This window comes from Pleuronectes platessa, chromosome 23, assembly GCF_947347685.1.
Source record: "Pleuronectes platessa chromosome 23, fPlePla1.1, whole genome shotgun sequence".
Lineage (NCBI taxonomy): Eukaryota > Metazoa > Chordata > Actinopteri > Pleuronectiformes > Pleuronectidae > Pleuronectes > Pleuronectes platessa.
The window spans coordinates 1,971,941-1,986,199 of record NC_070648.1 but is presented as its reverse complement, the minus strand read 5'-3'; the positions used below and the strand labels follow the sequence as shown (position 1 = coordinate 1,986,199).

The 14,259-nt window shown below is 46.2% G+C and overlaps 1 protein-coding gene across 1 annotated transcript in view; it reads left to right on the top strand.

The window, feature by feature from the left end:
* col4a5 (collagen, type IV, alpha 5 (Alport syndrome)) overlaps positions 1–9,441 on the top strand; it is a 31,694-nt gene extending 22,253 nt beyond the window's left edge. The window contains exons 29-49 of the mRNA XM_053416275.1: positions 17–130; positions 373–540; positions 741–830; positions 1,067–1,213; positions 1,336–1,434; positions 1,532–1,621; positions 1,743–1,882; positions 1,978–2,104; positions 2,264–2,443; positions 2,538–2,588; positions 2,679–2,864; positions 5,480–5,613; positions 5,718–5,790; positions 5,877–5,948; positions 6,052–6,177; positions 6,292–6,390; positions 6,535–6,747; positions 6,828–7,005; positions 7,117–7,231; positions 7,325–7,497; positions 7,609–9,441. Of these exons, the coding sequence (XP_053272250.1) occupies positions 17–130; positions 373–540; positions 741–830; positions 1,067–1,213; positions 1,336–1,434; positions 1,532–1,621; positions 1,743–1,882; positions 1,978–2,104; positions 2,264–2,443; positions 2,538–2,588; positions 2,679–2,864; positions 5,480–5,613; positions 5,718–5,790; positions 5,877–5,948; positions 6,052–6,177; positions 6,292–6,390; positions 6,535–6,747; positions 6,828–7,005; positions 7,117–7,231; positions 7,325–7,497; positions 7,609–7,690 (2,657 nt within the window). The 3' untranslated portion in view covers positions 7,691–9,441. The remainder of the gene's footprint in view (positions 1–16; positions 131–372; positions 541–740; positions 831–1,066; positions 1,214–1,335; positions 1,435–1,531; positions 1,622–1,742; positions 1,883–1,977; positions 2,105–2,263; positions 2,444–2,537; positions 2,589–2,678; positions 2,865–5,479; positions 5,614–5,717; positions 5,791–5,876; positions 5,949–6,051; positions 6,178–6,291; positions 6,391–6,534; positions 6,748–6,827; positions 7,006–7,116; positions 7,232–7,324; positions 7,498–7,608) is intronic.
* Positions 9,442–14,259: the final 4,818 nt, after the last annotated feature.

Sequence of the window (14,259 nt, the reverse complement as noted above, 5' to 3'; positions counted from 1 at the left end):
TCTTCTTCCTTTCCAGGCGAGCCCGGTTCATCTGGTGGCCCTGGACCTCGTGGCCCCCCTGGACCCCTGTCCGGTGGCGAAATTGGACCCCCTGGCGCCCCTGGACTTCAGGGCCCAATGGGACCACCAGGTTAGATGCTTAAGATTGGATTGGGTCAATTTTACGATGAGATTACTGCAGATTGGAAAGTTTTTCATTTTGAATTTGACGATTTTGTATTCGATTTACAATCCCAGCCACCACTCTGGATGTGTTGGTGCTGGAGGTGCAGGTACAGATACTCATTCAGGGCTCCTGGCTCCGGGAACAAAACCCCCACATGGAGAACATTCCCTTATCCAGGGACTGACACCTCTCTGTCACTGTTACAGGCTTCCCTGGATCAAACGGAGGGAAAGGTGACCCCGGCCCTCCTGGTCTCGACATCCCCGGTTTGCCAGGAGACAGAGGAAGTCCCGGTTTCCCAGGTTCTACAGGACCAGCTGGAACCCCAGGACCTCCTGGAGGGCCTGGACGAGATGGCTCCCCTGGATTACCAGGTGAAATCTATCTTCATATCAAATAAATCATAATCAATCAGAATAAGTGGGGCTGATCAAAGCCGACTTAGCACTGTGGTTTGTTAATTTAGACTCTTTTTTGTCTCAAGCTGACTGACGACTAAATAGTAATTTACTTTCCTTGCTGACTTACTATTTATCCGTTCTCTGTGTTAACGCTCCTCTCTGATTGGCTGCAGGTTCGAAAGGTGACATGGGTTCCATGGGATCCCCAGGACCCTCCGGAGGACCCGGAGGCCCAGGAGGACCTGGTGCTACTGGACTTAAAGGTATTAAGCACACACAGAGTTTATAAAGGATTTTATACATTATACAACTTTAACAGAATATGTCAATCTGAACACTGGTTTAAAGTCTCTCAACCATGAGGTAGAATATGAAAAGCATCTTTAAAGTTTAATCCACAACCTCCTAATTTGACTTAATGCTACTTTATCTCTTTCATTTATTGAAGATTTAGTGACAGCTAAATTAAAGCAGCGACATTAAACTGTTCTTTCTGTAGGTGACCCTGGGTTCCCAGGCAGAGACGGAGGTCCTGGTGGTCCTGGCATTAAAGGAGATCGGGGTGAACCCGGTCTCCAAGGACTCCCGGGTGTCAGCGCGCCACCAGAGGCACACAAGGGAAACAAAGGAGAGCCAGGAGTTCCAGGTAGGGCTGAAGACACCTCCTAATAAGATATAATTAAATATAACACCATTTAAAATTAGATACAAATGTTAAATCCATTTCTAGTCACTGTATTATTATATGTTTTTTTTTGCGTTCCACAGGTGGATCAGGTTATCCAGGTCAGAAAGGTATCAGTGGTCTCCCGGGAGACCCAGGACTCTCAGGATCAGATGGTCGCCCTGGACCCTCCGGACCACCAGGTATAGTTTGGACTTCCAACACATACACACAAAGACACATATACTCACACATGCTCATGCAAATCGATCTCTTACGTGCCACCTCCATTGTGTGCAGGTCCCAAAGGAGATCCTGGACTCTCAGGAAGCCCGGGAGGACCTGGAGGTCCAGGAGCGAAAGGCGCCATGGGAGAAATGGGATTCCCTGGTGAGTGTCTCAAAGCTTTGTCAAGTCTTTGTTTACAAAAAGTTTTTCCTGAATCAGAATTAAATGTTGAAATACTTAAAGAACAATGTCATAAATGCTGTTGTTGAACTGTGATCATCAGGACCAGGAGGACAGAAGGGTCTACCTGGCCCCGCAGGTAGGTCAGGAACCCCGGGACAGCCCGGAGGACCGGGTTTCCCCGGAGCCAAAGGTGAACCAGGTTCTGCCGGAGTTGGACCACCTGGACCAAGTGGATTCAAGGTACAAAACTCAGCTAATGAAAGTTTTCTAACACAGAAAAACATCGAAGTGCAGAAGTGTAGTTCTAAGCTTTGCTTCTTTTATGTTTCCTGTAGGGTGAGCCAGGTCAGCCCGGGTACTCTGGAAGTCCAGGACTCAAAGGAACTCCAGGAACACCTGGTCTCCCAGGTTTACCTGGAGGTCCAGGTTCCAAAGGTGATCCCGGCCTCCCAGGATTCCAAGGTAGGTCTAAAAGAGAAAAGAAAAAGGCTTCCACCAACAATTAATGAAGGAAGTAGACTTTGGGGGCTTGGAGCCATGTTCGGAGCCATCTTGCAAGTTATGGAGAAGTTCTAGACTCTGACAACGGTAACTCATGCGATGTCCACCTCTTCCTGTCAGGTGCTCCTGGTGTCCAAGGTCCTAAGGGTCTTGACGGCGGTCCTGGCTCCCCAGGTCTCAACGGAGCACCAGGTAGACCAGGAGAGTCTGGCCGACCTGGAGGGCCAGGCTTTCCAGGAGATAAGGGTCAGGCAGGTCGTGATGGAATCCCAGGACCGGCTGGAGTCAAAGGAGACCCTGGTAAGTCCTCCGCCATCTTGTTCGGAATAAAATTAATTTAACACTTTATATTTTTGATTTGATTCATCTCATCTCTGATGCCGTTCCCCTGCAGGACTTCCTGGTTTCGGCGGCCCCGGTCCCTCTGGGCTTCCAGGGTCTCCAGGTGAGTTCTTACCCACTACATGTACTTAACTACCATCATCGTCCTTGCACTGATAAACACTAACAATCTCTACCCTCACTATATGTTCAGGGTCAAAGGGAGACCCAGGTTTTCCCGGCCCCACTGGCAGCCCCGGTTTCCCCGGCTCTAAAGGAGATGCTGGCTTCCCTGGTTCCCCTGGTCCTTCAGGAAACAGCGGCCCTCCTGGTCCTCCTGGACTGGCTGTGCAGGGCCCCAAAGGACTCATTGGTCCCCCTGGACCCCCAGGACGAGCAGGTAAAGCACATGGATCCATGCCGTCACGTGTACCGCCGGAGGTTGCTGCCTGGTTTTGTGACAGAGTGGATCTGATCTGTAGGCAGAGTAATGGTTTGATTTCCATTTTCCACAACATTCAAAACCACCGGACGGTTTTATTCTGAATTTAAATGATAAACATTATCGATGATATTGTGAAAACCAGGCAGCAACATGGCGGAAGCTGCACTTTTAAACCTGAATGCTTTCATCTCTGTGCCGGTTGTTGATTTGCATGTGACGTCGTGGCACCAATCGCTGTACGAGCACCTGTCTGGTCACTGTGTTGAACACTGAGCACCCATCATACACGTTTGTGTCGCACCTTCATCCACCCCCCCACGCACCCCCTCTCTGGAGGAAAAGTTGGGGGCGTGCTCATCACCAACAAATCATTGTTTGTCACTGGAGGGGGGGTTCCTCGTTCTTTTGTTTCCATCCACCGTCCTCACGTCTCCTCACCCCTTCGCCCTGGGAGGTGTAATCGAGTCGTCTCTCCACAGCCCTGATGTACTGTGTCTGTGTGTAACTGTCGTCGATCTCCTGCCGTTGTGTGTCCAGTGTTTGTGGTCACGTGAAATCATTTTGAAAAGAAAGGGGGTGTGAAACAGAAGAGACAGAGACAAACTCACAAAACTGCATTTGAATGGGTGAGGCTTGTTTTTTCATATTTTTACTATCGTCAGCGAATCAGATGAAAAGTCGACAAGATGTGAGTTGATGTCTCGGCTTCAAAACCTACACAATGTAGACACAACTTTGATAGTTAAGAGCACAATCATTTTAGCGTCTAGTTGTGAGTATTGTGAGTTTGTGTCTGGCTCTGCTGTCCTGAGCGTGTGTGTGGTTTTTTTTGTTCACCCAACAATCATCATCTGCATGGACACTGTTTGTCCAAGCACACACACACACACACACACACACACACACACACACATACTGAGAACAAGCTGACACAGTGCTGGAAATTTGAAATACACAAAAAAATCTCAAGCACAGGCAATTTCATGAAACAAATGAATACAAATGTACAATAATGCAAAAATCTATATTTTGCTGATAAACACTTTCCAATTATATTATTTACAATCAAGTCACAAATTAGTAATCAGTGTCAGCTCCGACCACATGGCGGCGCTGTGTCACGCTTTGAAAAACAACCACTCGTGTTATTGTGGCTGTCGGGTTAATGAATGTTGATGCTATGAAATGTCTGTTTCCTGTGGTCTGGCCCCACCCACACGTGGTGCGGCCCCCCCTCTTGGCGTGATGACTCGTGCGTCCGGCCGCTGCAGGTCCCTCAGGTCAGATGAACGATGTCCAGACTCTTCCTGCACGAGTTTAATCTCACTCTCTGATCCGCTGGGAGGAAAATCTCACCTGAAAACTGCATTTCCTTCATTTCTCACCCTGAATAACTGTCGTCTTCTCACTTTTCACGCACACTGACGCTAGTGTAACGCACTTTTAACAAGTAAGCACCTTCTGAGAGAACTCCTCTGTTTTATAATGAAAGAAAAATATTTATATATATATTTATATATATATATAACACACCCAAAATTTGAAAATGGTCACAATCAGCATGTTCTGTGAATCACTTGTGTAAATACGAGTCTGTTTAATACAGTTTGTGCTCAAGAACACACACTTAGAACTAACTCACCTGAAACAGGAAGTCACCGTTGTTTTACGTCGCTTTTCATTTGAGCCGGATCTTATTTACATTTTGCATTTACATTTTGTTTGTACCTAAGCGTAAACTATTTTTTGAATATTATAATTAACGGAGTTAAAAGTAAGGATTTAGTGACATCTAGTGGTGAAGTTGCCTAATTGCAGCTGAATACCCCTCACCTGTTTGAGTGAGATTTTGTTGAACAGTTTTTTAACAGTGTAGCCATCTTTGGATATTTGATTATCAGCAATGTTAATGTTAGAGATCTATAATTTCAAACAGCCACAGATCTGTGTGAAGTTTCTGTTCTTGCTTCTGTCTAAACCAGCTCTTCTGTTTTTTTTGAACCCATGCCCTCAACCCGCCTCCGCTTTACCCGGGAATTCTGGGAACCCTAGGTCCTCCAGGTTAGGCTCCATTGGTGTGATGGGGGGGGGGGGGGCAATTGTGTGGAAATTTGATGTGTCTCGTACCGGGTTCCGAAAAATGAGTGTGAAATGAGTTTACAGAGATTTTATGGCCTGATAATGAATCATGTGATGTGTAATTATTTTAACATGCATTCTGGTGCTTTTTACAGGCTGGTGATTTAACATACATGACAACTGAATGTCATTGTTGTGTATTTGGTCGTGTTTCATGTGTGTGTCCATCATTGTGAAGAAGCTGGGATCAGTTCGTCTTCCATTCACGGCTTTATAAATATGTATATTTATGTAAATTATCAAAAATCATGGAGGAGTCAACAATATTAAACAACAAGTGGAGGCAATAGAAAGATTTTAAGAATTGAGGGAATCGTGTTTTAAAGTCCAAAAATCCATGTTTTTCAGTGATGGAAGGAATATATATATATATTCAATATATTGAATTATACTGTACTTGACCTTTGACCCTTTGGTGTTTGCGTCTGAAGGTCCAGGCGGCCCGCAGGGTCCCCGCGGACCGGCAGGAAGTGGCGGCGTCAAGGGAGAGAAGGGTATCTCCGGCGCTCCAGGTCAGAACGGCTTCCCTGGACAGAAGGGAGACTTTGGTGTTCCAGGATTCCCGGTAAGATCATAACCTTACATTTCTTTTTAGTTTTTAATGATTGTTGTGAAGGATCTCAGAGAGAGAGAGATGTGATGTAACCGCCGGCTCTTCTCTCTACCCAGGGTACCTCTGGTCTTCCTGGCGGCAGCGGTATAAAGGGAGACATCGGTCTGCCTGGCGTTCCTGGATTCCCTGGTCAGGCGACAATCCTCAAAATCCTCAAAATCGATTTCATTCTTAATCTTAATCATAAACAAAGTCTGTCTCTTGTCTTTTGACAGGACCCAAGGGAGACCCCGGAATCCCCGGTGGTAATGGTCTTACTGGAGATCCTGGAGATTTTGGGCCTCCCGGTGGGTGACCACACTTGGCGTCTTGGGTCACAGCAAAACAGAATCTGTGTTTACAACCAAGAGTATTTCTAAATTATTTCCCTCTGCAACGTTTGATCTCCAGGCCCCCCCGGCAACCCTGGTACATATCTGCCTGATGTTGTGAAGGGAGAGCGAGGACCCCCTGGATCTCGGGGCCAGCCTGGCAACTTAGGACAGCCTGGTTCTCCTGGACGTGACGGGGCCCCAGGTGGGTCAATCTGGACTCTTTGATGGGACCTGAAGAACGTTAATATCTCTTGCATCAATAATATTACCAGTAGTTTCGTGATATCACAAACTCATTCCCATAAACGTTTGTTAGGTCCACTTGGTAGCCCTGGAGCTCCGGGTACCGACGGTCCCCCCGGCTTCAGCGGCCCCCCCGGCAGGAAGGGAGACACCGGACCCGCCGGTTCCCCTGGTACGTAGACCTCAGGTTATCATCCCCGGTGGTTTTCACCCAAAGAAGAAGAAATCATTTTTTATGTCATGAACTTTGTGGGCTGAAGATTCCACAGAGGGAAGAACCTCTCCCGTCTCTAACATGTCCTCCCTGGTGTCTCAGGTCAGCGTGGTTATCCTGGTCCCCCTGGTTCAGACGGTCCACAGGGTCAGCCTGGTCTCCCAGGGACGGCCTCTGCAGCCCACGGCTTCCTGATCACCCGTCACAGCCAGGGTTCGGAGGTGCCCACCTGCCCCGACGGCACAGGCATCATCTATGACGGCTACTCGCTGCTGTACGTGCAGGGCAACGAGCGGGCGCACGGCCAGGACCTGGGTACGAGGGATCTTTCTCTTTAGACTTTTGAAGACGCTCCGGGACCTGATTTACTCACGTGTCCTCTCTCCGTCCTCCAGGCACGGCGGGCAGCTGTCTCCGCAGGTTCAGCACCATGCCCTTCATGTTCTGCAACATCAACAACGTCTGCAACTTCGCCTCCAGGAATGACTACTCCTACTGGCTGTCCACGCCCGAGCCCATGCCCATGTCCATGGACCCGCTCCGGGGGGAGGGCATCAAGCCTTACATCAGCAGGTAGGACCACACGCAGGGAGGAGGAAGGAGGGAGGAGGGAGGAGGGAGGAGGGAGGAGGAAGGAGGAAGGAGGGAGGAGTTGGAGTTAATCTGCCGTCTCTGTGTGTGTAGGTGTTCAGTGTGTGAAGCTCCAGCCATGGTGATCGCGGTGCACAGTCAGACCATCCAGATCCCAGCGTGCCCGGCGAGGTGGGAGGCTCTGTGGATCGGATACTCCTTCATGATGGTGAGACATGAAAATCACATTCTCCACACGTCTAAACACTTCGTCCACATAGTTCAGTGCATAACCCTCGTCGTCGTCCCCCCCCCCCTGTAGCACACCAGTGCCGGTGCAGAGGGCTCCGGTCAGGCCCTGGCATCCCCCGGCTCCTGCCTGGAGGAGTTCCGCAGCGCTCCCTTCATCGAGTGCCACGGCAGCGGAACCTGCAACTACTACGGAAACTCCTACTCCTTCTGGCTGGCCACTGTGGAACAATCTGAGATGTTCAGGTACGTGTGAGGGTCGAGGTTCCGAGGTTCCTTAGGTCCTGGGGTGGAATAATATAATTTCTGTGTATTTATCCATCTGTATTAAATGCCTTTGACCTTTGACCCCCACAGGAAGCCACAGTCGGAGACCCTGAAGGCCGGGAACCTACGGACACGCGTCAGCCGTTGCGTGGTCTGCATGAAGAGGACGTAACGGCACACGGCAAAGAGCCCACTGCTGCCAGGGGGTGGGGTGGGGGGGCGCCCAATCGTTAGCAATAGATGATGTGATGATGGGGGACAGGGGGTGGTCACCATTGTGACATGGTGGAATTCCAATGGTGCGTTGTCTTCCGGTTAAAAAAGAAAACACACAAAAACAACAACAAAAAAAACTTCAACTTAAACAATGGTGCTACTGTGCGACACAGCTTAACGAATTAAAAAAAAAAAAAAAAAAGGAGAAAACTGAATAAATCTTACATTCAGTCTTTGTTTTTCTTAAGAAGTACCTCAGAATGAAAGCAGACACAAGAAAATCGTTCATTGTTCTCTTTGACGTTTTTTTTTTTTATTAAAAAGAACAAATTACTCTTTTGGACGTTGGTGCAACACAAACATCGGTTTCCAGACACAAGTGCTTTATTTTATTTTTTACCGATGAGGACTGGACGGTTACCAAATCGGCACTTTTTGACTTCGGGAACTTCCACGATGAGATGCACTGACGCTAGCTTTTCCTTCGCGCGACCGACTGACCGCCATTTTCCTTTCTCTCTTTCTCTGTCGTCGTCCTGACGCATTTCGTGACATTCGGCGGAACTAACCCTGCGATGGCGCTAACCGCTAGCCGCTAACCGCTAGCCGCTAACCGTCAACCTACACCTTCCTTCTCTTAACCTTTTTGTAAGTAATAAAATGTGTATATTGTGTAAAACACCTTTTGTTGTTAGCGTGTTAGGTCTTCAGTCGGTACCAGCTGTTTGTTATCAAATTTCCAGGTTCTTTTTAGCGCACACACACACACACTCACGCATTCACACACAAAAACACATATTCACACACGTCACCGCTCACACACAGACACACACACCAACTCAGATATTGTACAAAGGCTTTTATGAATGAAAACAGTATTTTATATATATATAATAAATATATATTTGAAAAAAAGAGGATTCAAAGGTATATAAACTTTATTTGGCTGTGGGGAGATTGTTCACCGTTTTCAACCGAGGTCTCGCATTTCACCGGAAACTAAAGCTTAACTACTGAGCACAGACGGAGCCATTTTCCCTCAAACGTAATTTTTTTGTATGATATTAACGATGCCAATCGCTTAAACCTTTTGTATTCAATTTGTAGAATTAATAAATGTTGAACTGAATTAAAGGGGATTTGCTTGTAGGTTAGTCTAATGATTGGGGAATGTTACCGATATTCTTTTTTGCGAGAAAGGATTCAAAAGTCGCTTTTTGTCTCCTTGACTGGGGAAAAAGAAAACGTGGGATTTGTTTTGTTTTTGACTTTTCTTTAAAAGACATTTCCAGGTGCTGGGCTTTGCTGTAGAACCGAGGGTCTGGGTTTCTTCTCAGGAACCTCGTTTTACACCCGAAACCTTCAAATCCACTTTGAGCCTTTCTCCAAATCTGGTTGAAGCGCAGGCGTCATTTTGAATCAGGTGTTAACGTGACGCGTGACGTTTCCCTCGACCCTGATGTACTGTAAGTCTGCGAGAGCTGTTTGAGATAAGGGGGGGGGGGGGGAGAAATATTTCCCTGTGATTTTTTTTTGTTTGTTTTTATTTTTTCAAAACTGCTTTTATGAATTCTAATTTTATCAAACTGGGTTGAGATTAAAAAAATGTGTATTAATGTTTTTTTTTTCTTCTGTTTTGTTTCCATGTTATGTTATCCAGAAGTTGTTATAAACTTTTAAGGACTGAAATAAATACGATGTCCAAAGTGTTGTCTCCTGAAAATGTTTTATTTGTCTCCGAGAGAGAGAATGCAGAATCTCTGAGACTTTTATTTTGAAAAATTGGGAAATTGGTGCTAATGACCTGGGTCCGAAATATCTGACATTTATGAATAAATAACAGCAGCTTCGTAAATGATTCAAACTTATAGATAAACCATGATTGTGAACAGTGATGAAGAAGTTTTAGTTTATATTGAAAGACACTGACTATAGAAATCTTCACTGCAGATAAACCAGGTAGGATGAACACAAAGTTGAAGCCTCAACACAGGACAAGATAACACAACATTCCACACAGGGCAGGTCAACAACCGGCACAGCTTTGGTCTTCATAAGCAGGAAACCTTGTGTTATATTAATAAACATAAAGAACAGTAGTGAGGTTCAGGCCCAGGGCCAGAAGGGGAAATGTCCGTCTTGAGCTGCAGCTATTGTTTCTGTTTCATAAGCCGTTCGAGGCAACAGGCTTTCTCGGCTAATCTACTTCCTGCGTCGTCCCGCTGAGCCGCGGAGACACCAGAGGATCGGACGTGGAGGTGGTCTGTGTTTGTTACGCAGGCCTGTTGTCTCGGCTCTCTAAGCTGTTTAGAGCCACCGCTGCCTGCTGGTCCCCGGAAACACAGGCTGATCTGTTTGTCTGAGCGGGTTTTACCCCCCCCCCCCCCCCCCCCCCCCCCCCCCCCAACCCCACACCCTCCCCCTCCAGCTTCCATGGGTCTGCAATGTGCACAAAGGTAAGTTTTGGACCCACAACAGAACCACAGGGCCCCACATCACACGGCTCCCCCGGTTGCTTAAGAGAGCCCATCCCATTACTAAAAAAGGGGATTAGATGTTCCCTGAGCTAAAAAGGCCCCAGGTGTCCTGCCAACGTGTCCTTAAGCAAGACGTGGAATCCCTCCTCGGTGAGAATTAGTCCCGGGAGCATCGGCCACACGTGCACGAATTAGTGACACTCAAATCTGATTGAACACATTTGAGGATCCGGACGACCTTCATCCCTTCATCTTCATCCTTCATCTTCATCCTTCTGTCCTTCTCCGTCACTGCTCCTCATTCAGAACGGATCTGATCCTGAATCTTCTTTAACAAGTGGAAACAAGTCTGATGGTTTTATTTCTATACCTCCTTGTATATAATACATAAATACAGTGACATCTGTAGAGTACCTTCATCAACAGACAGTACCCCCCCCCCCCCCCCCCACACACACACACACACACACACACAGTTAAAGGTGTATATCATCAATCTAATTTAACACTTTTGATTTTATTCAGTTTTTCTCACTTCCACGTGTTCTCACATCGACCTCGTTTCGACCATCTGCTGCAGGAACAGGTCGATTCCCCGCACGCCCCCCCCCCCGCCCTTGACATCATCATATCATGTGATCATCCTGTTTGCGTTCAACAACAGCTCCGGTGTCTCCATGGCCACAGAGCCATGTTTTCATTCAGGTGAAAAGACGAGTTGACGGATCTGAACAGAATCCGGAGGGGGACATGTCACGTCCCTGAGTGAGGACGAAGTAGCAGCTGATCGATCTGAGACCCGGGGGGGGGGGGGGGGGGGGCTGCTGAGTAAACAGGTTCAGGCCTCCTGCTGGGAGACGTGGAAATGAGACGCAGTTCACTGAACCTCTGACGCACACCCTTGTGTGTGTGTGTGTGTCTGTGTGTGTCGGGTACTATGCTAATAGTCAAACTAATAGTTGAAGAGCTGCAAAACATCTGATCTGCTCATTACACTGGTTAAGCTTCATGCACGTAAACACACACACACACACACACAGGCTGTTGTTTTGAAACTCTAGCACCAGTCCACATCCCCAGTGGGCCCACTGGTTCGTCCATCAGTAATGAAACTCCAGCGGGTCACATGCTGCTGGTGTTGAAATGCCCCCCCGCTTGGTCCACTGACCTGGTGCTCATCACACACAGCAGGGAGGCGATGGCCGCTCTCCCCCTCGGCCGTGGACGGGATCACACGTGTTCCGATACCGACCCGTTACCCAAAGGTCCCAGCTGGAGTCGAGGGGGGAAAGACGAACCTGCTCCATCAACTCCTGAACCTTTTTTCCTCAGAGACAAGAATGAGCCTCGACTTTGACGTGTTTGTTCGACGCCATCTTGGAAAATTAAAGCGTCCACCAGAAAGTAAATATAAGTGATGCAGGTGATCGTGTTTCCATCACCAGCTCTTCTCACCACAAACTCTCAGATGGTTTGATATCCTCGAACATGTGTGAAATACCGGAGCTATGAGGACATGTAATCTAATAAATGTTTCCTGGAGAGCCGGTTGAGGGGAAATTCTCTTCACTAATTGACTTTTATTTTCGTCACCCGCGTTCTTTAACAACAGAAACAGACCCGGAGCCTGAAGGGACTGGAGCTGAAACCCTGTTCTGAAAAGAGGGTCGCTGACGTAGGTTCATATCGGACGAGAGAAGAGTCTAAACGGCAGAAGTAAGAAATCAGACGTCTATTTATACCGTCTGAATTGTTTGCCCTTGGAAAACAGAACCATGACTTCCTGTTGCTCATCATCAGATCATTAAAGTCTGTGTTTGGGTCTTGAAGAACCTGGAAGTGTTCTAGTGTCTGGAATCCTTACAATTAATTAATATTCATGCATTCATATTCTGCCACGAGACCAGCTTCTTCCCGGCTGCAGCTGGCCTCATCAACAAGGCCCGGGACCCCCCCACCTGACTCAGACTTGTATTCCGCCCCCACACCTCAAGGATGTGTTACATTAACACATTATATTATATTATATTATACTGCATTACATTACATATTGCAATCTGACACTGTTCTGTCTTGCATTTCACTTTTTATATCTTTTTATCTATTATATATATTTTATTTAGATATGTTTGTCTAAATAAATGTTACTTGTATAAATATTAGAAAAAGGGAGTAAATAAGAAGTAAATAGTGAGTAAATATATATTTCTTTTTATTGCTTTTCTTATGTGTGTTGTGTTTATTGTGTTTTTATGTTTCTATGTTCATTGTTGTGCACCAATAACCAGAGCAAAGTCCGTGTAGGTGTAAACCTACTTGGCAATAAATACTTTCTGATTCTGATTCTGATCTTAAATGCTATTTTGCCTGCTTATTGTTTCCCTCACTTTGTGACGACTGGTTTGAAAGTTGCATTAACACCGACCAGTCAATCAATAAAGAAATCTCATTTCATTTGTTCGAAATCTTTGCTATTCCTCATTTCCTCAGTAGAACAAATAGATGTAGAAGAGTTGATCGTTTATCGACTCACACGAGGAAATCAGAACTCTCCTCTCAGCTGACGCCTCATGACCAGAGTGGACTTTAGCTTGTTTTGACAGCTGGACTTTAGGACGCCGCGCTCCTGAGCCGGATCAACGCTGCGTGACAACGCTGGAGAAACTCCTCATCCACAGAAAGGAGCTTCAGGAGTGAGGAAACAAATACTGGATTCCTTATTGACACCCTTTCTTTTTTAACAGGTCTCAAAGGTCAAAGGGTCAATTAAACACATGACTCATCAGTTCAGCTGAGCAAAAGGAATCAGAGAACAAACTCAAACGTGTGCTTCTTTCATTCATCGGCTCCACGGAGGAGGTCACACCCGGCTAACAGCTCATTCCACCGAACTTGACGGGATTAGGCCTCAGAGGACGTGGAGGCAGATTAATTCAGGATTTCTGTTTAGTTTTATGACAAATCCATCATTGAGGTTCATCAGACCACTTCCTCATCCTTCTATATTTATAATATTAAGAAGTAGATACCAGATTCTGCCTTGATGGAAGAACGAGCTCTGCTGAGTCAGGAATTTACCTGTACAGTTGTTTTAATATGTGGACAGATCATAACTCAAACTATCACGATCCAGATAGGACAGCTACCAAACAATGATTTCAAAATAAAGTCAATAATAAAGAGAGCCGAGAACCACAGCAGTTACATGAACACATTTTTATTGCAATAGCTCTATCGAAAGCAAAAGAGTTTTGATAAATATAAACACTATGCCGATGCTCAAATCGCCTCTGAGTACCCCTCCTACCCCCCCCCGCCCCTTTCCCTCCATAAGGAAAAAAAAAAACGAGAGAAGAGAGAAGGAAACAAAAACAAAAAGAGAGGGAGGGGGGGGGGCACCGATCATGACATGAAAAAAGCGACAACTTGTGTTCTTCCTTATTTACAGAAGGATTTCCATTTCAACCAGTTTCCTCTTCTTCCTTTGTTGTTGTTTTTTGTTTTTTTTCTTTTTCGTATATAGGACGTACGTCGCTGAAAAATAATGCACATACGAATGAGACACACCTCCTCACTATCTCTTCTTCTTCTCTTTTTTTAACTCTCTCTCTTTCCTGTAAAGCTAATAAACAACAGCATTCAACTCGGGGGGGGGAATAAGAACTCGGGTAGCGGGGGATTGGGTAGATTCGCCCCCCCCCCCCCGACCCTGTTAGCAGGGCAGTGACCATCGTCCTCCTCGTCACCGACAGCGTCTCCAACTGTTAACTTTACTAAACAGCAGCAAATAAACTGTAATATAGTTACAAAAAATAAACATTAGGCGGAGGTCGTAACCCACGTATTTATACAAATGACTGCAAAAATGCCTAAGTACTCTTAAAAAAAATACTAGCCTTGTATCACTTAGTCTTCAGAGAAATAAGAGCTCCCCCCCCCCCCACCCCAATACAACAAAACAACCAAAAATAAGATGATTATTTTTTTCCCCCTCTGTAAACTAGAATACAAAATAAATCAAAAAAGAATTAGAGGAAAAAGAAAAAGT